The sequence below is a fragment of the Limanda limanda genome, chromosome 5 (assembly GCF_963576545.1).
Source record: "Limanda limanda chromosome 5, fLimLim1.1, whole genome shotgun sequence".
In the NCBI taxonomy this organism is placed as follows: Eukaryota; Metazoa; Chordata; class Actinopteri; order Pleuronectiformes; family Pleuronectidae; genus Limanda; species Limanda limanda.
The window spans coordinates 22755796-22782746 of record NC_083640.1 but is presented as its reverse complement, the minus strand read 5'-3'; the positions used below and the strand labels follow the sequence as shown (position 1 = coordinate 22782746).

General features: G+C 42.1%; 1 protein-coding gene across 3 annotated transcripts; it reads right to left on the bottom strand.

Annotated features, from left to right (window-relative positions):
• Positions 1 to 2964: 2964 nt before the first annotated feature.
• gak (cyclin G associated kinase) lies at positions 2965 to 26951 on the bottom strand. Of its 3 annotated transcripts, XM_061070990.1 has the most exons (30): positions 26608 to 26951; positions 20849 to 20910; positions 20453 to 20512; positions 19528 to 19642; positions 18846 to 18988; positions 18562 to 18687; positions 17811 to 17900; positions 17283 to 17418; positions 16632 to 16744; positions 14867 to 14945; positions 13653 to 13770; positions 12315 to 12323; positions 11334 to 11383; positions 10521 to 10669; positions 10215 to 10337; positions 9974 to 10107; positions 9696 to 9890; positions 9489 to 9606; positions 9235 to 9314; positions 8807 to 9000; positions 8521 to 8694; positions 8171 to 8337; positions 7830 to 8064; positions 7535 to 7729; positions 6842 to 6979; positions 6645 to 6731; positions 6299 to 6553; positions 5872 to 6020; positions 5380 to 5556; positions 2965 to 5289 (listed from the first exon to the last, which is right to left on the bottom strand). In XM_061070990.1, exons 1-30 carry the CDS (start codon positions 26747 to 26749, stop codon positions 5188 to 5190), a joined length of 3915 nt encoding a protein of 1304 aa, XP_060926973.1. In that variant the 5' UTR covers positions 26750 to 26951; the 3' UTR covers positions 2965 to 5187. The 3 variants fall into 3 exon arrangements, with proteins under 3 accessions (XP_060926973.1, XP_060926972.1, XP_060926974.1); XM_061070989.1 differs by lacking the exon at positions 12315 to 12323 and having other exon boundaries at positions 7809 to 8064; XM_061070991.1 differs by lacking the exon at positions 12315 to 12323.

Here is a 26951-nt window from a genome sequence, read left to right as displayed (position 1 = left end):
AAAATATATTCAGCCTATATTTTCAAAGAAAGCAAAATGACAACTCTTGTCTGTCAGGGGTAATAACCAGTGGTGAATAAAGTACTTGAAAGCCATACTTGAGTAAAAGTACAGATATCTTACTTGAAAGTGACTCCGGTAAAAGTCACCCGTCAGAAAATGACTTGAGTAAAAGTCTTAGAGTTGCTCATATTAAATGTACTTAAGTTTCTAAAGTAACTGGTGTTGAAATGTACTTAAATATCAAAAGTAAAAGTACCAAAATTAAAAATGCTAAGTGCTTTTTATAGTAGGCCTTTACAGACACAAAACAACCCAAAATTGGTCTTTTCAGGACTTATTTCAACTGACTGAAAAATTCTAACAATTTTTTTATATATATATAATGTATAATTTTACAAATTTTGAAAAAGTATTGGACAAATGCATCTAAACTACTGGAGACAACAAAGAATCAACACAACAGAATAAACAAGTGCCTCTTGAGTCTACCTAAGAACACTAGACCAAAGTATATCCACTAAAAGAGTTTGTAAATATAACTAAACATGGACCTTTCATCAGTAGCAGGAATGATACACAATGCCACCTATGATAACTCAGCAAAGGGAAACTAGGCACACAAAATAAGAGTTTCTCTTTTGTGAACAGCCTGGACAGTGCAGTGCAGTACAGAGAAGAAAAAAACACTGGACACAGTCTGGTTTTGCTGCCAAATTTCAGACTGAACAAGGAAATAAATAATTGAAGACCAATGTTTTTTTGAATGCTAAATTACATCTCCAAAATACATCCAATTGAATATCTTAAAGTGCAAATTTGGTTAGGGATTTTGGTGACTTTATTTTGAAGTTTATAAATTATAAGTGTCTTGCTTGACCGCAATTCAACACTAACCAGGATAGCTCAACCCTGGAAAGTACCAACTATAAAATGCAATTTCAAAAATTTCTAGGACTGCAGAGCACATGCAATTTTGAAGCGTTGCATGCGTTTTGCCTTTTGCCTGAAAAAAATAAATAATAACCAGCCCCACTTCTCCCTGGCCATGTGTTCTGTCATCTCCCCAGACCTGCCCTTCTCCATGTCTCCACCTGATGTCCCCGCACTTTTCTTTAAATTGTCATTTTTCTTTCCAAAATTCCACTTGTTCCGCAGCTTCGGTCCTCGCTCACGCACCTTATCCCACCTCCCTCATCACCCAAATCAGTCTTTACAGCTGCCTTTGTCAGCAGCTCCTTGTCGGTTTGTCAGTTTATGAACCTTTTGTGTCTATTGGCTGTATTTTGTAACTGCCTGTTTACCTGCCCGCCAGCTTGTCCACACATCTACATGTAAGCCTGTTTATTTATCATTAGACTATCTTCACTGAATGGGCCGGCGTTTGTGTTTGCATTGGTTTCCAGCAGGGTGACAATACACCTGTAGGGTCTCTTGCCTGTAGGGACGACAAAGTGAAGACACAACCCTGCTTGAAGCTTTACACATTAGCCAGTTTGTACAATACATATATAAAGACTAAACAGCTTCTAAGTTGTGTTGAGTCAGCACAAAGGGCAACTAAGGATTGGAATTGGCAATATATAGATATATAATATCTTTGCAAAAATTATATTGACATTATAGTGAGTGGAAAACTGGGCCTGATTACCCAGGGTCACATTTGGCGAGGTCCATTAAAAAACCTAAATTGTGTGCGTGAATATGCAGTCGTCCACGACACAGTGTTAGTTTTTGGTTGGGTTGGCTGAAAGTTGTTTTTGCGTTTGTTTATATAATTGGTTGTGTTGTTTGTTTTTCCATCTTGACTTGTTTTAAATCTGTTTGTTTTGTTTACGTGGACGTGTAAGACTAAGTAGACACGGCCAACCAATGATAGTCTATTTGCCAACAGTATTTGTTTAAACCAACTACTTCCAATATTTTCTTTAAAACAAGTTAACCACTTGCTGCTTCGAGTTATGTATTTATGTGCAGATGTTGACACGAAGCAGGAAAGGGAAAACGAATGTGAATCGAAAAAGGAATACCTTCAAAAAATCATGTAAAGTCACCTAATAAAAGCCCTCAAAAAGACAATTCATTTGCCTGAATAATAATCCTTACAATTTCAATAGGGCCTCACGTCTGTCAGTGCCTGTCAGTGCTCGGGCCCTAATAATAAAGACTGAACCGAGCTCCTGCAAGAGCGAGAGAGCGAGAGAGAGGTGCGCCGTGCGTAAAGGTGCACGTTCCGCCAACCTCCGCTGCTCAAGTAACGAGACAGTTTTGAGAAGTAGAAAGTACAGATATTTGTGCTCAAATGTAGCGAGTAAAAGTAAAAAGTCGTCAGGACAATAAATACTCAAGTAAAGTACAGATACGTGAAAAATCTACTTAAGTACAGCAACGAAGTATTTCTACTTTGTTACTTCCCACCACTGGTAATAACCAATAAGGTGTGCTTTGGTTTTGATTCAATTGTTAATCAAGAATCGTCACTCAAGTAAAACAGCTTGGTTATTAGTTTAAAATAAATAAAAATCGAATTGCTGAGACTTATTGAATACATACTGATCAAAGTAAATGTGACATGAAGATGATTAAAGCCAGAACTGGAATGAGAGTAACAAACATTATTCTAATGAGGCTAAAGAACAGAAATTACTTCATAAATATATAATCAATAAATGTATATAACTCTGAGCACGTACCTCCACCAAACTAAATCAGGCTGCACCAAACCACACATCAGTCCCTTACATCTGCCTGATCAAAAAAATTAAAGAAATTAATTATTTCCTGAAAGTTAGTAAAAATGTCCAAACATGTCAATGTTCAAACTAATTCCTGGATGCGTGATCCAGACAAATTTGAATTCTCTCAACCCACGTCCAATCCTTCCAGGTTTCAGTAGTCTGTTAATCTTGCTGACAAACCAGTGACAAGGGAAGGTAATGATCAATAAGGACAATGAAAATCAACTCAGATCAAAAGAGTTTTATTTGTTTTTGCATTGAAATCTACATTCATATTAGTATGATGTAATTTGGTTCAGTAAACACTGCCAGTACATGGTTTTACAAGCCTCCCTCTTCATACTGATGATCACGCTGTCAAGAGTTTCAACTGAATTTCAAGCATCAGTTGATTTTTTTTAATTTTATTTTCCCAGCGTCTTACGTAGGATTTACTGGCCCCTCGTGTTGGAATTGTAGCAAAAAAGTAAAAACAGAAGGAACGACTTCAGAAAATAACGAAACAAAAAAGAAAAAATGATAAAACACATACCACATAACAACAGAGAGGATATATATATATTTGTAAAAGCACATTCGTATTCATAATAGATGCTTTGGAATGAAACAAGCGACAAGAGGCTGTGATCAACCAACAACTGTCCTATTTGCACTCAGCACATTCCACTTATATATTATCTGATTTTCTCTTCTTTTACTTGTGCCATTAATATGCATGAATACATGTCTTCATAACACCCCCACACTCCCCAAAAAAACAAAACAATAATAAATAGGAAAACAGGTGATTCGATTGGTCCATGAGGTAAAATGTGAAAACAATTAAAAAAAAAAAAAAAAAGGTTGGAAAGAAACACAAAACAAACGTGACTGAAAAAATGAAGCTAGTGAAGAAGAGATTGTGACAGAAAAGCATTGTGTGTAACATCGGTTTCATTGTCTGCTCCAGAAACACACACTCACACATACAGACTCACACACGCACACAGGCTGCAATCTCAACAAAGCCACTTGATGGATGATGTTTTTATATTTACAATCAATGTGATGATTAACGAGCAAGAAAACCTCAAAACAGGAACCCCCACGGCAAAAAATAAAATAAAACCAGATTAAATCACCATGTTCTCTCTTCTCTTTTCGATCTCCTACTATAAACTGACCATCCACTGAACGAGGTTCGGGTTTACTGAGACGAACAGAGGAGGGAGGGGGGGGTATAAAGATGGAGATGCTTCAGAAGCGACAAGCTGTGAGAGATACGCCGAGGAGGCAGAGACGTCGGCCCCTCAGCAAGTATTACGCAGGTAGACTCAGTTTCTGCTACAAGAAAAAGAGCACTTCAATTAAAAAAAAAAAAAAAGAGCCACCGCCCATTTGGACTACCCTGGTTTGGAAATCAAACACGCCCACCCCCTGTCGTTGGGAGAGCATGCAGTCGCGGCGCTACACGGTGTAGCCCGAGTGGGTGGAATTCAAAGAGCACTTCAAAAAACAACACACGGCCCACTTGGGTTTATATGGGGCTCCGAAACAAGAGCAGCTCCGTCGTCGGGAGTTCAGGATGCAGGTTCTCACATCAGTCTGAGCTGTGTGTGTCTGTGTGTGTTTGTGTGTGTAGCAATAACTTCAATGGTACAAGCAGCACAAGTAGTGTTCAGCAGGCAATCGACTCGTCCTTCTGGAGAGGATATGTTTCAAAAGGTTCAGCAGAAGAACTTTCAAAGTTTTGACGTGTTTCATCCACAGATCTTCTGCAGTAAGAGTTCAGGACTGTTCTCTGTCCGTCGCTAGCTGAGGCCGCTACGCTCCCAGATTCAACACCAATGTTTCTTACTTTTTGAGCTTCAAAAATGTTTAAATCATGTTTTGGAAAACGTCCTTTTTTTTTTTTGACCAGTAAAATAAACTACTGGTTGTCTGCACAGATGACAAACCTACAAGCCACAGCCAAAATTACCAGCATTTTATTAGTGAGGGATAAATAAATCTTATTTTTGATTTAATCGGAATACCACTGTGTTTATAATCATCTGCGAAGTTTCAAAAGTCCTATTTTCCTATTTCTTTCCCACTGTGTCTTCTCGGTGTGATTGTCACCCGGTCCTCCTTCCGTCGCAGCACCACTCAGGCAGTCGTACAGGTAGGCAGTGAGTTTAAGAACAATCACAACATTTAACTGGCACTTTAATAACCAGTGAGGAATTTCCTTTTTTTTTTTAACTACAGCCAGGCATGAAACAAAAGGTCTTTTTTCCTTGACTGTAGGAACAGAAGAACATAAAGAAGGAATAAGGGAGTGAAGGGAATGGTAGAGAGGACACCTCTCAGAGGCTCTTTGCCCCCTAAGGCCCAATGTGGGCTCAGTCCTGTCTTATCTGGCCCGGTCCAACCCCTTGTCTGGTTAGGCCGAATCCAGTCCAGTCGAGCTGGGATCCAGACCAGGCTTTTAGAAGAGTGCTTTGGATCCCTGGTTCTCAAACTCTGACCAGGCGTCGTTCAGTTCCATGAAGATCATCTTAGCGTAGTGTTCATAGGGCTGGTCGGTCGCCTGCGGAGAGAGGAGGGGGGGGGGTACGTGTGAATCCTCAAATCAGAGTCTGTTGTTCCTGACCTGGCTGAATGCATGTTAACACTGTACCTTATCTGGATGGACAATCAGCACAGCCTTTCTGTAGTACTTCTTCACGTGGTCCGGGGTCAGCAGGTCGGCCATGCTCACAGGCCTCCAGCGGGTTTCTCCCTCCCACAGCACCGTGTGCAGCGTGGACAGCAGCGCGCGGATGTTCCGCTCCTTCCCTTCGATCCAGTCCAAGATCTGCAGCGTGACAATTAAACAAACGTTAATTTTATTTAGCAAGTGCAAACATTGTCCAGCACTAGGAAGACGAGCAAAGCTGCCATGTCGGCCTCTCTAATCAGCCTTCTGGCAAGTAACCGTCTACTCTGCAGTTGGAGAGCAGCAGAAGTCAGATGAGGTATTTCCTTCAAGATCAAGATGTATTGTTATCTAAAAAATCAAACTGATCCACTTCCTGTCACAAGTGACTGCATCATATCTGCGTTTCCTCAGGAGTGTGTTTCGAGCAGCGTGTGTATACCACCTCCCCCACACATGCTTTCAGTTTGTTACCTGCAGTTTGAGTGGATCCATGTCTTTTGTAATCTCCTGTCTTCTCATTTCCGCGATGGTCCTCGGTCCATTCTTATCAAGCTTAGAGGCAAAACCCTGAGTCGACAGCAGGTCCTCGAAATCGTCCCGCTTTACCTTCGGCTTGGGGCCTGCGTTCACAACACGGCACAGAGAAATGAGGAGTCGGACAGGAAATTGTGTTTGAATAAAAAGATGCACGCAGACTTTGTTACACAAGTTGAGGCATTTGTTGAGAAAATTGAAAAACAATATCCTAAGTTTCTGTGATAACTTTGAAAAATGAATGAGATGATGTCAGAGCTGCAGCATCGAATCTCTTTATTTTTTCAAGTGGTTATATCTACGCTTCCTGCACGATCCACAACTCCAGCATCAAATCACTTCCCCTCTACGCAGCGTTTCGTACCGAATCCTGGCCCACGCACGCCTCGCTCATCTCTCCCGCCGATGACACTAGAGAAGCTGAGGTTGTAGTTAGGCTTGGTGGGATGCGCGGCTGCAGGCTGAGAAGCCGAGGATGCTTTGGGTACGGATCCCGAAGTCCACGGTTTGCCCTGGGCTGCAGCGGCGGCTCTACCGGACTGCCAGGGCTGCCCTTGAGCCTTGGTGGAGGAGGAGGAAGCAGAGGAGGAGGGAGGAGCCTTCGTGCCAAAAGAAGGTCCTGAAACATGGAGGAAGGATAGTTAGTTAACAACGGTACACTTTCACTTGCTGGAAGTCTGCTCACTGAATACCTGAGCAGGAGAACTTACCTGGTAAATTGGAACCCAGGTTTCCGAGGTCGGCAAAGGGGTCAAAGGTCTGAGACTTGGCCTTTGACATGGACGGGCCACTAGCAGCTACAGGAGGAGGGACAACAAGTGAGTTAGAACTGGTGAGGTTTTCTAGGTAACACTGAAGACTTATAGGGATCAGTAAACCATCAGCTACACAATGTTCCTCCACCTACCTGTACTGGTGTAGCTGGGTTTGCTGCTGGTGCTACTCATGCCAGTGCTGGTGCCGGCTGCCCAGCTGTCCCACCCGCCCAGCAGGTCCGGCTGGCTGGCGGATGATGTCATCTTTGGGGCATCATTTACAAGCTTATCTGTGAAGACACAAAGGACCAAAGTGTCACAGATTCTGATTCTGATTCTTTAAGATGTTACGATTAGACATTGATTAGGCCATGATCCACGGCTTCTTCCTGAAAGAGAAGAACTGCTGCTGTAACAAATCCACCAAACTCTGTTTGGAATTGTTGATATTTCAAAAGTTTCCTGCTTAATATTCAAGATAAACCCTGTTTTTTATTGACCTTTAAGTCTTTTTAACTGATCTACTGCTCAGCGTTACTTGCTGGATATGATTCTTGATGCTTGAAGGTGTGGCTTTCAGTCAGTTCTGCTCTTCTCACAGGAGATCGTACCCATTCACCAAAGTTAAATGAAGCAAGAAAAGACATTGAGGCTGAGGAGAGGGAGTGAAAGAGGAAACATTCTCCCTGTTCCACACGTCGAACCATCAACCTTATTAAGAAGCTGTTGTTTTAAGATGTAGACGATCATCATATCTCTTGGTCACAGACACTGAGATATGATGAGGCGTCAGAAGAACATTGGACAGTTGAGACAGATCTAATGCTGAGTGATGTGGAACTTACTGAGGTTGAAGAGGCTGGTGTTGGAAGCTGGAGTGGGGTTACTGTGACCTGAGCTGAACCCGCTGGTGGCTGAACTATCAGAACCCAACAAGTCTCCAAACAGGTCGGGTCCGGAGGCCTGCCGAGACGAGCCCACGCTGGAGCCGACACCGGAGCCGGACCCCATCCCAAACGGGTCGAACAGGTCGCCCGTGGCTGCAACACAGACATGGAGTGGGGGGGTGAAAACACATTCAAGACAACTGGAAGCTTTTTACAACAGTGCAATAATCACCTATTAAGCCTGGAGCCTTACGTTTTGAGTCTGGTGTGGACTCACTGAAGAACAAGTCTTCCTGCCCTGCTCCAGTCTGACCAGCAGGGGGTGCAAACAGATCGGTGAGGAGGTCGCTGTTGCTGGATGCAGCTTTCATTCCTCCCTGGACTCCTTGTTGAGGAGCAGAGGAGGAGGGAGGCTCGGGGTCAGAGTTGAGACCCAAGAGATCCGCTGTGCCACCGACAGGAGCTTCCTGGGCGGAAGGGGGAGGAGTCTAGGGACACAAGGAAGAGTTAGAAATCAGTAAAGTGATGGAGGAAGAAAAGAACGCCTCACTGTATTACTGGCATGTTATAATCAGCCATGCAAGACTTCCTCACCTCAAAGTCAGCATCAAATAGTGGCTCGCTGGGGTCACGTGACAGCGGCTCCCCCCCGGGGGCAGAGTAGGAGTAGGACTCTCCCTCTGACTGATCACTCATGTCCTCCAGATCGTTCATGGATCCCCCTGCTTGACTGTCTGAGGCGTCCTGGGGGCCGCTCACATCTACACATACAAGAAATGATGGACAACTTAAAGGAATGTTTTTTTCTTTGGAATCATTCAGAGAGGGGGGGGACCAGCTCTCTCTCTCTCTCTTTCTCTCTCCTGGTTAGACAGCAGGATATTAACCAGAATACTAAAGAATGTTAAAGGGAAGTGGAGCTTTACGAGAACACAAGAAGGTACCTTCCCAATCCAGTGTCTGGAAGAAGTTGTTAGCGTTGGTATCTGTGCTCCCAGGAGATTCTGGTTCTGGTTCTGGGTCTGTTGCACTGGGGTCCTCTGGAATCTGCACCGGCTGAGACGCCTCTGAATCATAAAATGCTGAGGAGCCTGGCAGACGAGGCAGCTCTGGTTTACCTACAGTGAATAAGGTTTAATATAAAGTTCATGTTTAGAAGTGAGTTGGAAGAACTGTTAAATAACTTTCCCCCTAAAATGGCTTGAGCAATGGATCAAATATGTCACCTACCGAATTTGCTGAGGATCTCTTGCTGTTCGTCGCGAGAGGAGAAGAGGATTTTGGGGTTGAGGCCCTTGGTTTGGAAGCTCTCCCACGGTGGGCTCTTAGCGCTGGGTCTGTCCCTGGGTTCCATGTCAATGTCTAAGTTCACCTGGAACAAGTCCGGGTACTTCTCCTGGATGTCACAGGCGTCCAAGTCGTACCTGACAGGAGGAACAAGAAGATGAGACATAAGTGAACAGAGAGACCACATTACAAGCTTGATAAGAGCAGTACTTCTTACTACTGATGTTGATGTAAACGTTAAGAATCGTGGTTAGACCTCTACAACAGAAGAGTCGGCCACCAGTCTTATTAGAAAAGATTATGGTGCCAAGAAGGAAGTATGAAGTGTGGAGCAGTGACGTTGTTTCCCTGGATCAGGGCTGTGTACTCACTTGTTAAACTTGACATTGGTCGCATTTCTGGGCACAAAGCCTGTGTGGAACTGGATCTGAAACATTTTCATGGATGCCATCTGAAACACAACAGACTGGAATTCAAAATGTGATATACAATGCATGCAACAATGCTGAGCTGCTATGTCTCTGGTTGTGGATTCATTTCCATTCAAGCTTGTGTGTATGGGTGTGGGTGTGTGTGTGTGTGTGTGTGTGTGTGTGTGTGTGTGTGTGTGTGTGTGTGTGTGTGCCTTGGCCTGCAGACGCCCTCCGAGCGTAGATCTTGCATGATAGATCACCACCAGTACATCTCCTTGGACTGACACATTGAGTGGAATCTCCGCTCTCCCATCCTCCATCTTAAAATCCCTGAAAAGAGATAAGAGCAAAAGTTTTAGGCACATTCCTTCTCCATGTATGTGAGTTTGTCAGGCGTCCTGTTGTCGGCGTTATCTGACCTCATCTTGTCGTATTCCTGTGACGTGGTGAGGACCCTCTCGTCTCCAACGTAGACTTCGCAGAACGGCCTGCACCCGTTGCGCTGCTTGTTGAACAGCGGCATCGGCGTCATGACGATGGAGCGGATCGTGATGGGCTTGCTGTGGGGGATGATGGGCTCCTCTGCCATCATGTCACACATATACTCGATATACCTGCAACAACCAAAAGCAAGACGAGGCTCATGTATTGGATGTTTTTTCGTAAAACACGGATATATTTTATGTTCTGTTCCTACCTCTTGTGAGAAGGTGCTATGCCAGGAGGGCATCTCTTCATTGAGAACATGTAGACGGCTGCCTCAGCTGTGGTGAAGAGACGACAGAAACACAGGAAGGAGCAAACTGCCACTGCGGACGCTGCCCTGCCGTCCTACAGACAGAGGAGAAGGTCACAATCAGAGACGTTGCAGAGTTTGTCCTTCTCCTTACGAGAGGGAGGACGCAGCCATCGATCAGTCGCTTTGGAAGGTTACGTACCAGACAGTGTACTATGCAGATGTTCCTCTGGTCCTGTTTGAGCCAGAGATGCATGTTTTTACACACACTGTAGAGACTGCGGAGGTTGGGGGCACGACGCACCTGCCAGTTACACTCTGAGACCTACGTGAACAAAGAAAGATAAACCACTGAATAAGTTACCCTCCTCAGAAGACCCTCCTCTACTGTTTGATTCAGTGTAAGCAAACCACTCATTCACAGTGAGGATTTGGGACAAGTGAGTTTGGTTCTAGACACACTAAAGAGGTGCACACACGCGCACACACACACACACACACGTCATACCCTGTTGTGGAATCGTGACGGCCTGTAGGATCGCTTGGAGAGGTTGTAGACAGCGTAGTGACCAGCGTGACGTGAATCTAGGAACAGACGGACGTCCTCAATGTTGTTCTTTATTGCCGACTCCACCCCCTCAGCTGGGAAGGACATGACTGCACAAAGACACACACACAAGCACGAGAAGAATGTGTAACTGTTACATCCCATCATTATTTCTTAATCCCAAAAAGATTGTAAATCACATTGATTGAATATTTTATTTAAGCCTCGGAAGACACATTGAGGGATGAGACCCTCATTTACAATGGTGCCGAGGGTACAATAAAAAAGTTGATACATTAAAAGTTAATACATTGAATAAATAGGAATGAAATAAATAGGCATATATATATACACAGTAAGGTATAAAACAATTTGTCAATAAAATACTATGCCCAAGTCAACTAGCAGTTACAGTCACTGCAGGAGAAGTCAGCTGTACATGAGACCAGACTCGAGAACTCCGTCAATTAAACAAATGAGCGCAACTTTAAAGATTTTTGGACCTCATTCGACAGCGAATCCCATTGGGCGTCATTGTACCATAGAAACAGCGAATCACTGAACTCCCTGCCGACTTTAAACGGGGAGTCTGATGTCTTTATTGTACCATAATATGATTATTGTTATTATTACTATGATCATGATTATTATTATTCTGAGCAGGTGCTTCTCAGCTGCAGCGGGATCGGGATCCAACACGTTCACATCCCTTTCATTCAAGCTCTTGGCACCGGATTGTTCTGTAGTATGTTTCATGGAAGGTAAGAATCCTACCTGCTATTCTAGATGTGATGTAAGAAATATCCAGGTCTCCTTTGGCATAGCTGTAAGAGAACATATAAGCGCACTTATTATGAAGCGAGTCGGTTCACAACACAGGAGGGAGAACAAAACACAAACCTATACTAGAACTAAGAAGGGAAATCAAACAGTTTGACTAAGGCCGGCACAGACACAGCCATTAAACACACTAAAGCTTTGAATTACTGTATCCTAACATGACCCTGGGTAATGAGTGATTGGACATGTCTGCAAAGAGGCTGCCTGACACACAACACCACATTTCAACTGATTCAGATGAAGGCGGCAAATACACAAAATTAGATCAAGACAGTCCTCATTTTATATTTCCTCATGCATCCGGCAGCTGCTTAACGCCTCATGGGATTAGACTCAGGAGAAGCTCCATCATGTTAAGTCTTATTAGAAGTTAATTACAGTAGAAATTAGGTTACGCTGGATTTGACAACAAAACCAAATCATACGAGATCAAACAATGACAGCAGCAAAAACAATGCAGCATGATTTCTACTGTTAATTCAAATTTGGTAGAGACAAACAAACTGGAGGCCAAGCACAAAAACTCCTCTATCTACGTTGGTTACGCTAATATTGTATCTCTATGGTGTTATTACACACAGACAAAGACATTCATGTTGCTGGAATGGTGATTTAGTAAGCAGTGGAGCAACATTACAACCTTTACTCTACCATTCATTCACTCACTCACTCATTCAGACCAGACAGCTAAAGGTAAAACATTTCTCTGTCCTTTTTCTTTGCCCTGCATTCATTCAACTCAGTTATTGAATGTGTGATGTTAGGATCAGCAAGCTGTGATGAAGGACACAGCAAAATAAAAAATGGGTGATAGGTTGTTTGTTTGTTGTTGTGGTTTTTTGTCTAAATGAAACACAAACGGTGGAACACACAGAGCAACGCCTGAGTCGCTGCACTTCACTGACCCATATTTACCTGGGGTTGCTAGATGATGGACACATATTGGGACCATGAGGGATTGGGACAGAGAAAAGAAACAACAAAAATAAACAAAACGACCAAACAAATGGAACAAACCCATGAGAGAATATAACCAAATGAAACATAGAGGGGCTATAAAAGGAACACTTTGCTTCATCTTCTCAACCCTTTAATACACAGGCAGCCATTGGTCAATAAATCTAAGAGACTAAAACTCCCACCATCCACCGACATATCCTCGCAGTGGTTCGTCATAAGGTTTTTAGGCAGAATCACTACTACGAACAAGTTGTTACGACTAAAACCTCTGTTCCCTGAAGAAGAGGAAGTATGGGATGTCACATCCTGTGTGTCCAACTGAAGACACCATGAAGGAAGATCATGGTGCTACCAGTAGCCTGATTATCTCTGCGTACCGTTGTGTATTCAGTCTGGAACATAGACTGTGAATAAACATGGTTGATGCATCTCCACCTCGTCCTGTTGTACAGAAGTGAAGCTAAAGTTTTCCGGATACTGATGGCACCGCTGGGCAACTTGAAGCCAGAGTCTTCACAGCAGTGATTTGTGATGTATTGAGGTCCCACTGATACGTGCTCTCAACCAATCACGAGTCAGTCTCGGCTGTCAATCAAGACATTTCACCCTATTTTTTTTATAGCATTAAATAACTAATTAAAATGATTTTACCAAAAAAATAACAGAACACATTTGTTATTTGGCTTTTTAGTTTGTATAGGCATATTCCATCTGCAATAATGTCGCCTGTGGGGTTCATGACCGATAGTGCAACCAGCCACCAGGGGTTGATCAAGAGGATTTAGCTTCACTTCTGTAGAGCTGTCATATCATCCATCTTTATGGGCAATCTATGGTCTGGATACACAGGGCATGATATCCTATACTTTGACTGAAAGGGAACGTGTCCAACAGCCTAGTAGCAAAATGTTCCTTTTAAAAGGTAAATCTGAGGCAGGGGAGGTATGATTATGAATGATTCAGATTAATCAACAGCATTTCTATACTTCAGGTTGATGATAATGATAAACCAATCACCATATATAGTTATGCCATTTGATGGATGGCCGGATTAAAATTTTCTTACAGGACTACGAACGTGATGGTGGAATTAAAAGGGTTAATTAACTAATACATAGACTTGTGTGTGAAATTAGCCAGTGAAAAAAATTAAGAAGCTGTAGTGAATGTTCAGTAAACTCCACACTTTCCATTCCATACGGCATGTTTGGAAAAAATCATCTGATCTGTGGACTTAAATGAAATGTGTAATACAACCATGATACTCATGGTAAGCAGGTTAGAGCATCTTACCTGGCTACTGATTGGATGACCTTAGAGGAGGTGTCCTTTATGTTGGTCAGGAAGCGCTCGGTTCCTCCCCTTAAGATATCAAAAAGGCCACTGGCTGACTGATCAGGATCATAAATGCCTTCAGACATCGTGGGAGGAAGAAGAGCAAAGTCTAAATATCATACATTTGTATACTTTGTCACAGCTGAATCACTGAAACGGTTAAACCCACAATGAAAACAAAGATACTGATGCAATCTTTGCATTGGGGGGGAAAAAAACTTAAATATTTTAATTTTGTCAACCAATGAGTTCTCAGAAGTCTGGATTGAAGAGCAGGGACATGACTCATGATCATTTATTGCCCAGGTCTGGACGTAGGAGCAGGAGGACGGGAGCAGCTCTGAGAGGAAAGAGCAAACGCTTTCTGCCCTTCGACAGATGGTTGACTGACAGAGCAGAAATCCTCTTAATGTATATTACACGGCCTACACGACTGTCGGTTTACAGATAGGAAATAATGAGCCTATTACTCATTAACAGAAAATGTTTTTTCACCTGGAACATTCAGCTCCTGCTTTTAATATACAGAGTTGAACCATCAAAAAACTGAAAATGGATGTTTTGTGGGGTTTGTGTACTTTGCGTCAGTCTGCTTCAGACATACCAAAGGTCATCGTAACAAAAACAAACTGATGTACAGACTGATGAACATGACGACCCCTTTGCCCCCAGGGGGGAAACTTTAGGTTTCCTCACAGGGCGTTGAATAGACAGGAAGTGTTGTGTGTGTGTGTGTCAGCAGTCAGGTGGTCATAGGGGAACTAAACAGATTACTTATTGCCATGCTGGATTTTCAATGATATGGGTCGTTAACATGGGTTTTAAAAAGAGAGGTTTCATGACAGTAAGTCTCTTGTTGAAATCCTTGTAAAATAGCTGCAAAGTTGTAGTTATTTTGTTAGTGTCAGTGCAGAATGATCGATTTATTCCAGGTCACTTCAGATAACGACTTGTTCTGTTCCACTTGTGCAAAGGATGAAAAAATTCTACAACTCCAATGCTCTGCTGTGGGAGACATTTCAGTTCAACCCTCTACATACAAAAATTTGAACACATTCAAAGAAAATAGGCAGAAAAAAACACACACAAACAAACAACCTCTCTTAAAAAAAACACCAAACCCACAGAGAGTGCTACACTGTCGTCCAAACATAAATGAAAACCAGCCTTACCTGCATTGTTGTGGACGTTGTGGATCTGCATTGGCGGCTGAGCTCCGTTGTTGCCAAAACCTCCGTTCTGCTCCAGCAGCTGCAGACATTCATAGCCGTCAGACACTGGACGCCAACAGTAGTACGTACTCAACATAGTAACAGATGGGTCGACAATTTGACCACTAAATTGGCAAAAAACTGAGGATTTAAGATTTTTGTCTAAGATGGAGGAGCAGCAACCGATTTTTAAAATATCATATTACAGCGTAGACATCCCAGCAAAGAATAAAAACTCTGCTTGATAAAAAAAATAAATAATGGTCCACATATAGAGGAACAAAAAATCCAGAGTGTCAAGCGACAGGTGTGGTTTCTGTCCCAGAACGTGACATCCCAGAACGTGACATCACCAATTCAAAAGAATTACAAAAAGTAGATGCATCATAAAAGTAATTTGTGACACTCTGAATAAAATAATTCTCCAGAGCTTCTGTTCCTCTCCAGGATGTCTACAGTATTTCCCTTTTAGAATTTCACTTCCATCGTAGCTCCCTTCCTTCACTAGTTTCCTCCTCCCTGCTCCATCCCGTCTGTCTCTCCATATGTCCGAGCCGAGAAGCAGCAGAGAGAAGAGGAGGAGAAGTAGGATTCTAATCTTCTTATGTCCAGCAGGGAAACCCCGTCTTAATCCTAATCAGATCAGCGATCCGCTCCGCGCTGCACACGTTTACAAGCCTTATCAGGATGCTAATTAGTAAGATATCAGGATATAGAAGAATTCTGTGCATCAGTTTCCTAATTTGTTCCCACGAAGTGAAAGAGCTCAAATATTCTCACTTTTAATTCTAATAGAAATTAGCTCGGTAAACCTACACTGACGGATCCATATATCACTTATATTGCAGACCAGAAAGTTGCCAGAGGAAATTAGAGTCGGTGTAAACGTGGAGATTTTGACATTGAAATCAGCTTTATATAAACAACAAATGTGGTGGAGGATTTGCTGATAAGTACCAGGATTTGTGGATTTGCAGTAGGAATCATTAGAAGCCGTGGCTGTTAAGTCAGTTTTGGCTTCTCCCTTCTATGCTCGGCTCCAAAACCGAGGTTAAAATCTTAAATCTGATTGTGCTGAATTAACTAGTGTGGGTGGTAAATGAGAAAAGGTATTTCTGTCTTTACAGCCACAGTTCTGCTGCACTGAGGAAATGTTGGTATCGATTGGGGTTTATTTAAGTTCACACCTCTGTGTCCGCTCTGGTTCTCTGGACTCATTAGGACCAGGTCAGTCGGGAAGAGAGAAGACAGCCTCCTTTGTGCCTGCTGCGATGTGTGTGTGTGTGTGTGAGATATGTGAAGCTTAGCAAGTGTAAACACATCAGCAATTTGAGCGCGTACGAGTGTGTGTGCACGCTTACACACACACACACTTACACACACACACACACGGCGGAAGAAGCTGTGCAGTCACCCTGTTGATATTCTCTTAAACAGGCTGGCAGACACTGAGGATGTGACTGTGGCTCAGCAAATCAACCTGTTTACTCATAAAAGTGAAATACACTTATAAACAATAAACTCCCCTAATTCCATAGGAGGTGCTGTTCTGATCTAGATCCTTTTCAATTGTCTCTTGGTTTGAAGAGCGGATGAATTTAACACTCAGAACCAAAATCCAGCTCACTTAATGCATTTCTATTTTCTCAAAATCTAATATCTGTCCAGCGAATATGACAGAAACACTGTCGTATTGTTTACAACAGGCAGCCCTGCTCACACCTACCTCTGTGATGGGCGACTTTGGGTTGACGTTGCGTGCTGCTGCGATCTCCTGGAGCTGGTTGACCAACTCTGTAATGGACAGACGCTCCTCTGGGTTCACCTTCAACATGGAACCTGGAGAGGAAGAGGAGGAAGAGGAGGAGGAGATGGGTGAGCGTTGAAGGAAGGGAGGAAGAAATGTTCAAATCAAGGAAGATAATACTTATGAGGAGATATGAGGATGATGGCTGCACCGTCAGGTAGGTCATTTTTAAAAGTTTGTGGATATTACAATAATATGATAATTCATGAAAATCATACAAAGTATTGGGTATACATTTTTTTGTTAATCACATGTGTGCCATCACAGTGAACAAACAAAATATTACTTTTTATTTAGATTTTCATGTGTCATTCTTTGCATGAAATAGACAGATTTCTACCAAACAATAGATGGAGCTTTTTTAAGTTAATTAACCTAGTTTAATTAACCCAGCGTTTCTATCCAATATTTCTACACCAACTTTAGATGTGCCATCCAAAACAGACGAGTAAAGGTGACAAGTAAATTGAAGCCGTTGCAGATAGAGGGATGGATGGATAAATAGAGTGGCAGGAATAAACTAGTACATGCAGGCAGGCAGAGAGAGAGAGAGAGAGACAGTACACGTACGTATGAGGTTGTGATACACAGTGTACTTCACGTCATTCTGAGGAATGGCGTATTTCCCGTTGACGATTTGCAGCTTGGCCCCCTCCTCGAACGGGTGCTGCTTAAAACACAACAGGTAGAGGATGCATCCGAGGGCCTGTGGTGGAAAGGCAGAAAGGATACAGACAATATATAAATGACCCGGCCATTTCATTATGAGCTGAAGCAAAATAAAAGAAATAATAAAAAAACAGCAAATAACACAAAACAGATGGAAAAAAACAACTCTCTGATAAAAACACACAATTTGTTTACTGAACATCGTTTAAAAAGTTGTTGTCTTTCTTAACTCTAAAGGAAACAGACTCGAGAAGAAAACACATTTTGGTCTGTTGATGATCACAAATGTTGTTTTTCGTTTTAATAACATGGCTAAATCATCACCTGAATCACAAACTCTGATGGTTTTATCTTGGATTACCACTATTGATCTCTATGGAAGCAGATTTCAACACATTAGAAAGAAGGGGAAAAAAAAAGAGTTCTGACCCAGATGTCCTGTTTCTCATTGATGGGGAAGTTGGAGTAGAGATCAATCATCTCAGGTGTTCGATACGCTGGAGTTGTGTTCCTTGTGATCTACATGCAAATGGGAAAAACAAAATGAAGTCCTCTGTGGGGTACCGCAATAAACCTCTGCTACAAATAAAGGAAATGCTTTGGAACCTTATCCAGAACTTTTGGAAAACACAGTGTCACTAAAAAGATTCTACCATCAAAATCCATTTCTTGCTACATCTTGTTTGTAGCCTGCAAATAGGCGCCTGATGGACCTCCATGTTATCAAATTCACATCTCTGGGGTTGTGCACACTGAGGTCATCTGTGGCTAGGCTTTGATGTGTGTGTGTCTCTGTGTGAGTGTGTGTGGCTTTTGTATTAATATAATTAACCTGATTGATCAGTGCTTCCTGAACCTCCAGCTGTTCATTCGATTAAAGGTTTCTGGTTCCTGTCCAATAACATGAGGTCAGTGTCGGCCACTGATCCACTGACTTCGGAACTGACTGACCACTATCTTGTTTTTCATTCAAATGAGGAATATATTTTATTAGTGAAATTATAGAATTATAAAATGAAAAGAAAACTGACTGTTCTTCTAACATTTACCGCTTCATCCAAAACATTCGTGTGGTGTGAAATATTTACGCATTTACTCTGTTTTGTCTCAGAGATGGAAGCAACTACTATATTATTCCAATGTTAATGGAAATAGGGAAATAACAGAAGTGTGTGTGCACCTCATCCTCCACCATGGACCTCTTCTGTGCCGACCAGCTGTAGTCGGGGTAGTGTGACACTGTGGTGGCGCTGCCAAAGTCACAAAGCTTGATGGTGCCCTGGTTACTAATCAAGAGGTTCTCAATCTGCAACACACCAAACAAATGAATAATCAACAACCAGGCTTTTAATTGCAGTATCTATCAATGCAATACGACTTGAGGCTGAGTTGTTTAATTGAATCAAATAGTTTTGAAGGAATGCATATTATGGATGCTTCCTCGTTCACCAAGGACAGACAAACCTTGAGGTCTCTGTGGATGATTGGAGGTTTCTGTTTGTGCATGTGCTGCACGCCGCGGCACGTCTGGTAGAAGACTTTCAGCACCGTGTCACATGACAGGAGCGCCCTCTCCTCTACTCGCTTTATAAAGTCCACCAGCTGACCTGAGGCAGAACGGAGAGAAGCACATGAATGAAAAAACGTCAGTGAAAGTAACACTTGCTCGAACCCAAATGCATTTTGTTTTGTACGTTGATTGCAAGATGTCTAATGAATTTAAAGAGAACATTTCATCGCCAATCAGAGGGGAAGCATTGGATCACGCAATAAAATAGGTAAATGAAATCAAAAGGTGCTTTTCACATCAGATAAATGTTTGAATAGGATTATTAGAAAATGTTCTGGTGTAGGCAAAGAGGTGTTGTTTGCTTCTAAAGCTGGAAAACTGCTGAACGAAAAGGAAAAGAGAGGAAGGAAGCAAACCAGGAAGTGGAAAGGTTACAGACAGGAAGCGGTTTCTTCACAAATGAATTTCAGTCAGTTACTAGGAAGCTGAAGTGACACGTCAGATTTACGGCTCTTTAGTCTGATGGATGAGTAAGCACTGATTCAGAAGTGAAGTAATAAAACAGAAAGAGGTAGCAAAGAAACAAATATTGAGAAATGTGTCTCTAAAAGTGAGTGTGTGTGTGAGTGTGTGTACCTTTGCACAGCTCAGTGAGGATGAGGAACTCGGCCTGTCCAGTGTCTGACTCCTCTTTGCTGATGGAGGCAGCAGAGCAGAACTGAACCGTGTTGGGATGACCTGACAACTTTTTCTATGGGGCAAACAGGTCAAGGAACATACAGGATAAACACACCTACTACTATTGTTAGTACTAATATACAAAGTACTAGTGTATATATAGGTCATTAATTTCAGATACTCGAACAGAAATCGCAAGCAAATTGACTGATAAATTGTGGCAACTGATTTAGGGAGAAATCTCTGTTCTGTTCACTAGGCACTTTGTTGTATAGCCTCTGAATAAGCAGTTCTAGGCTAAAACCTTTCTGTAGCTTGCTGGTGAAGCCGTGCAGTCAGACAGTTGTTGTAGTTTGTTGACAGGAAGTATTCACTGCTTATTTTTCTGTCTTATCAGCATTCAAGACATCAAACGCTGTGCAAATAGTGAAGCTCTGCAAACACTAATGTTGCAATGCATCCAGGAACATTGTGTTTCATTTACCCAGAAAGCATGCGTCTCCACAATGAGCACGGCCGAAGCAATCATTGCACAAGAGAGCAAGAGACACCCCAGCAGTTTGATGAAATACAATGGGATGAGTCATTCGTGTTTCCTCATGCTCGCCAATTCTTTTCAAAACAAGATTCAGAAATGACAAGCTTAGTGTTTATTATGAAGTTTAACACTAAGTATATATTACTTCCTCAATTACGCATGTTGGCATTGTGAATTGTTGCCAATAAACAGTATTGTTGACAGCACACTGCGCCACACAGCCATGGGTTAGAGTTGAACTTTGTCACATTTTACCTGCCTGTGTATTGAACCTGGAATGCTGGTTTGCAATCTTAAAAAAAAACTAAGTTTCCTTCACAGCTGCTTGAAAATGATAATGGATACCATGAAGCAGACTTCCTGTATGATTTCCTTGCTCTTCTCCTCCTCGTTTGACAACAGCCTCTGAAAGAAAAGAAAACACACGGGCCAATCGTGTCAATGTCCCGATACTTATGGACTCAACTGTGTGTAGTAACCACAGACGTATACATACAAAGATGAATACTTTTTACTGAGGAAGTGGAGAAATGTCGTTCCATCATCACATACAATCTAGGGTAGTAAAGGCATTACCTACTCCATCAACACACTGATCACATCACACTGACAAAGTTGATGTAATATTAACTTTATATTTTAGGTGTTTATTGTAGAGTCATTGTTGACGGAGCTAATGTTTATGATTCAGTGCATCATTCATAGACATTTAATTGCTGTGTGGGTAAAATGTTATCTTACCTTGAGAGCGTAGTCTTTACCACTGCTCATGTCCTGGGCTTCATACACGAAGGCGAATCCACCTGAGAAAAGGTGAGAGAGCAGAGTGTAATTAACATTGTTTACATTTACACAGATACTACGTGCGACCCTTAAGCTCTTAAAATGGAACATAGTCATCAGCCAATATACAGTGTATTGAAGAAACGATGTGATAGCAGGATGTGTTGTAATACAGTCTATAATAGCTATTGTCGTGAATTAATGTCCAGTGTTTTATCTTGCACATTTGATTGACTGACAGAGTTCATCCCATTCCACAGGAAACTGAATTAATTTACTTTTACTGTAGAACAGAGATCTGCATCAGCCTGATTCCAGCCTCGAAGCTGCCAAGTGCAACATTCCCTGTCTAAATTAATACTTTCCCCGACTACACACTGATACAACACCATCTATAACCTTCCTTACTGTTGGCCACTGTGCAGCCACATGATAGGAATTGGAGATTAGGTGCCTTGCTCAAAAACACCACATGACAATCAGAGTATCTCTGCCACAGGCTCACACCTCTAAACTTCAGGCCAGTACTAAGCCTTGCTGAATATTCACTTTTCACTGGGGGTGTGGTTGAAACCTGAACTGGTGTTCACGTGCCAAGTGCTGGTAAGATCAGTCATTCACAGGAACTGGACCACACTGCCCTCAATGCCCAATTACAAGGGAATTTATGGAGGAAATCATTTAGAGATAAACTTTAGTGATGGAATATGTCAGACATAAAAGAATAGAGAGTAACACAAATTCTAGACCTAAGTCACTTAGACTGGTGGACAAGAAGTTTGTGTGCTGGTGTTCAATAATAGGCTTTCACTCCAAACAAGGACATGGCAGGGTTACCATAGTGATGAGTAAATCAACTACCAGCCTAACTTGAGTGAAACTCTCTGAAAACCATAATGAAGAAACTCAAGACCCCAGCGCATTATTTACAAAGGTAAGGGAGCAGTAACTTGTATTTAGCCAGTCTGGACTTTTGAGCTTGGCCAAGATTCCAACCAGTAACCTCATGCCCACATACATGTCTTTAACTTGAAAGAACCAAACTGGTTTAATTGCATTTTTAACTTTTGCCCTAGATTTAATTCAATGAAATGTTATCTTTCTGTACAAAACAACATTATTTTAAGACACTTAGATGTACATTGTGTAACTTTGTCTACTAGGGCTTTCTAAATCAAAACAATAACAACGTTTGATGATTTGTGAAGCAGAGCGGGATCATGGGAGTTGTTGTCTTTACTGCAGTTGCCGATTAAAATCTACGTGACACGAGTCAGACTCATGCTCACGGAGGAGGACAAATATTTATTCATGTTATGCAGCAAAAAGCAATTGCAAGGAAAATATAGCAGCTGACAAACTGCTAGTGGTGTGTTTTTCCTTTGACTCCTTTGCCCCAGAAGCTATAGAAGAGACGGCAAAGCCGAGTGTATAGTGGATATATAGCAATTCAAAGCCGACCAAAATGAATCCATGAATAAAATTGGGGATTTTTCTGGGTTTGAACTTTGTTGGAAACTGTTTGGATAATGTAAGAGCACAAGTTAACAAAATACATAAAATAGGTTCATCTTTATATCGTGAGGTTGAGACCAATATCACAATATTTTAGAGACAACCACTGGGTGTTAATTGTTTAATAATTAACAATTAATATTCTACCCGACAATCTGTCATAACAAAGCATTCAAGTCAGCATTCAACCCACTGAGACACACCACTGATGCACCCGTCCTTGTGGTGATCATATGTCTCACTCTGCTCTGTGCAAAGGAATGAAACCTGAAAAGCTCAATTTCCTCTGCTCCATTTACCAGGCCATTCCAATAGAAATGATAAAAAGCCTCTTTATCATACACCACGTTGTTCAAGGTTGCTAGGGCGGAATCAATGTGTAATATAACATTAAGAACAGCATATCCAGGCCAGCTCGGAATAAAGAGACCCTTGTTGTCTGCTGTTTCACCTGCTCAAAAGGGGACACGACAACGCTTAAATAAAAGGAATAACTAGTCAGATATATCATTGTACCTTAAAACCATGTGCTATCTAAAGGTTCCATCCTCTAACCTGAAGACTACTGAGTCTGTGAAACTTTGCTCAGTACCATGATAACAACCATCACTTGTGTAAAGGGAGTCTTTGTATTTTCCCCCTCACCAAAGATCTTGGTGACAGAACACAACAAAGAAACGTTTCAAACACCAGGACAGGAGTTTGAACAAGGCAAAGGTTTTGTGTAAAATGATCTTGAGTTTTGCCATCTGCTTTGGTTAAAAAGTCTTATGGGTTTTCTTGAACCTCTGCCATAGCGGATGATTGCAACCACAGCACTGTGATTATACCGTTGATTAGATTGGAATCGGTGCAGAAACATCAGTTAATCGTTTATCCTCAGAAATGTATGCAAACAAATCAGTAATCATTTAATTTGGGGATGTAGAACCGACCAGGCCCTATACAGCCTGCGAGACTGGAGCTTTTGTCAGGAATGAAATGTGACAGATGACTGTTGCGTGTCATTGTTTCACAAATCCAGGTACTTGTCAAGAAAACAAAGTAGATAGATTTTTGTTGAAGAGTAAGACAATTCAGTGTGCCTACTTTACAGGGATGCACTCGCACCGGCAAAAAAAAGGTGAAACTCAAGTTTTGTTAAAGCTGAAAACATACAGGTAAACTGGGTAAGATGTGAGGACATATGTACTCGGATGACACTTGGGCCAAAAAGCAGCTCACACAAGTCGGCCTTCTGACAGAGACAATGTTATCCTGGGTAGGTTTCGTGGTGAGCGAGCTGATAACTTAGAAGCTGAAAAGCCGTTCAGTGGGAGGGTTTGTGAAGGAGAGTCTCGTTACCGCTGCAGCGCTGCTAGGAACAAAGTCAAACTGTGTGTGAAATCCATGCATTCTTCTTCCCGGTTAAACAAAAGGTTTGCTATGAAGGGGGGGGGGCAAAAACTCCTCCAGACATTTGAAAAGAGGTTTTAGGACATGAAACATCAACAAAAGGAAGTGAACGTGTTTGTTCAGCTATGTAATGTGGAGCCTGACAACTTACAACATGAACGGCTCAGAACAACAACCTCCTTCTGATCCATTTCCAAGTAATGTGAACTGAGATGCTTTCTTTTCCAAGGGACAATACTTCTCTTATATAAAAAAATTATCCTGCCAACTTCTGCAATACAAATCTGTTCCATGTCCACAAAGTAAATTACCTGAAAACACCATGAGTGAGTTGTGAAGACTAATCCGAAGTGATGTAACAACGGTCCACTTTGTCTTAAAGCTGTTAAATATCCCAAATAGATGAGTTAGCTGCAGTAAGTTAAGTTGCCTTTTAATATGTATATGTTTCTGTTATTTTGTAGGTTTGTGTTGAAGAAATGTTACGATCTTACGTTTGTTCGCTGAACCACTGAAGCCACACAATGGATGAGTTCAACTCTGACATACTGGCCTGACTATGCTGTCGAAGCTGTAAGAGTGAGTTCTTCTCCTGAACCAAAGTGGGCTCACCAGTAATGTTGTTACACAATCATGTGTTGTTACCCTGGATTTAATTAGTATTTCTCAATAGACACCAACCTAAATTAACATTTGCATTAAACATTTACCGTTTGCTCCACCAGCCACTACGGCTAAGTTACTAACCACGTCGTGTAGTATGGCAGCAGGACTGTCCTGCCAACTTGCCACTTTGCATTGAGGTCAAGAATCGAAACCTGACCTTTGGGTTTACACAAATACAGGCTTCTATTTCAGATTCAGGCTCAGGCACATCATTTTAAACCAATGCTGCTGAAAATAGTGGCTACACTACAGATTAATCTATAAACATACACTAGAGCTCAAACGATTTATCAATTGGCCGATAAAACCAACTGCCATTGGTCAGTAATCTGTATTTATGTTTTTAATATGAAATTTGATTTTACAGAACAGAATAAACAATGCATTGTTTACTCTCTCTCCTCCTTTCACACTTATCTCTATCCTATTGTTAAAAGCCTTATGCACGCTTTAAAAAAGTAATTCTCTCAAAGAAAATAACTATTTTTTGGGGCAATTCTGACGCCGATCAGGCCTCATTCACTGAAAATCACAATGAGACTGTCGTTGAAGAGATGAAGCAGAATGTACCAGGCCAAGACTGTTTCAGATGGAGCAGACAATACCTTAAACACTCATGTCGATGTTGAAGAGAGGACATATCTGATGATGATGATGTCATAATGGATCCAGACTATACCCATCCTGTGATGAGTCCTTTGAAGGTGTGATCAGAGACCATCCAGAACTCAAGGAGATCATTGTGTGGAGCAGTGTAAGGAGAAGCCCATGCCTCCGCAGCATAATGTGTACTTAGTTTGTTAGTTATGCTTTATTATTGACAGAGTTGAAGGTTTAAAATTGCTTAAGTCATGTTCAAAAATTTGCCCAAGTAATTTATTCCTCTCAGGTTACATAAGTGACACACATTGTTATAAGTATGTCAATAGTCCTCTATTGTCTTAACCTGTTTGAGTGAATTATTAATAAATATCATATATTTGTTAATTTTTGTGTGCTTTCTTAAAAACCTGAAAAATGACTTTGACCATTAGTTTAAGAGGGTGACGATACGTGACTGTATTTGTGTTTTCCTTCTAAAATAAAGATTGTGGCTCAACTCTAAAATACCAAGGCTCAATTACATTTCTTTGCCCTGAGGTTTTGGTAACGTCATCTATGGAATGATTACCAATTCATCAGCAGATTTATAAGTATTAGACTTTTGTTATTCCCCAATGACACTATCAGCATCAGTACCATAAACAATCTATATTCTTCGGGATGTACTTACGCATGAATATTATGCATAATATGTGATGAATAAACCCTGTTGCAAGCGAGATGCGTTTAAGCGTTTAACTTTCCAGCAATTCAAACTTTAAAAGTGCCATGTAGGGCTAAACACAACTGTCCCCATGCTGACCGTCCCAAGACCAACACTTTCAATTAAAAACCTGTTGTTGATCATGAGTCTATTTTCAGGAAATTCCCGGTTGGGTATCATTTAAATGAATTATCTGCCTGTCTTTAAAACAGGAGGAGGAGGAGGAGGAGGAGGAGGAGGAGGAGGAGGAGGAGGAGGAGGAGGAGAACTGTCCCTGAGCCTATGTCACACGAGAAAATAATCCAACGAAGTTCTGCAGATGCTCAGACTGCTCGTGTTGTTTACTGTCTGTGTTTTGCTAACAACAGCAGTGAACTGTCATGGCTGATGGGAGTTGTTTTTTTAAAACCCAGCACACCTTCCTGTCTGTCCTTGTCATGATGATCTTTACACCAGAAACCAGCGGGTCTCGCTCCCAGGGAAGAGGATGTGGTTTGAAGCGAGCAGACACACAACAGGTTGTCAGTGGGAAGATGAGAGGAACATGCGAACCTTGCGTACGTGACTTAACTCAAAGCTCCACAACGTAGCATTGCAAAGTGAAAGTTAAAGTTGTGTGTCCGTCCCCTTCACAATCTGAACACACGAAACCAAACTAGCAATCAACTAGTGGATCGAGTCGTGTTCACTTCGCAGCTCTGTGCATTTGTTCACGTTCTGTCTCTCCCTGTCAAGTGATAAGAGGCTAGCCCCCGTTAGCTAGCGGCTAGCCTTGTTAGCTAGCCGCGCAGGACGTTATCCACATTCCCGATCGGAGGGTTTTCCGCCGCCTCACCTTCTGCGATCACCCGCCGGATCCTCAGCTTCAGGTCGCCGAGCTCCACCACTTGTCCCACGAAGTCGTTCTGGTCCCGGCCGGCGCCTCCGGACGAGCCGGGCCCGGCGAGGAAATCCAGAGCCGACTGGAACAGGGACATGTTCTCTTCTTCAGCCGCACACGAGCCGGGCTTCAGGGCAGGGAACCGGGGGGACGAGCCCAGGAAGCTCCGCAGAGAAACTGTACTGTGGGTTAAACCTGTTAAAAAGACCTGGAATCAGCTGGTAGTATTATTCCTCCGCTGGAAGCAAACATCCTCTTCCTGCACCGAGGCTGACGAGGCCGCCACCATCTGCCTGAAG

Excerpts from the sequence above, each read along its gene's own strand:
- gak (XM_061070989.1), bottom strand. The coding sequence starts at position 26,749 with ATGTCCCTGTTCCAGTCGGCTCTGGATTTCCTCGCCGGGCCCGGCTCG. Across the intron at positions 18,688-18,845 it reads TCATCCACAGAGACCTCAAG|ATTGAGAACCTCTTGATTAG; the intron begins GTTTGTCTGTCC and ends GGTGTGTTGCAG. Across the intron at positions 9,001-9,234 it reads ACCAATGTCAAGTTTAACAA|GTACGACTTGGACGCCTGTG; the intron begins GTGAGTACACAG and ends TCCTCCTGTCAG.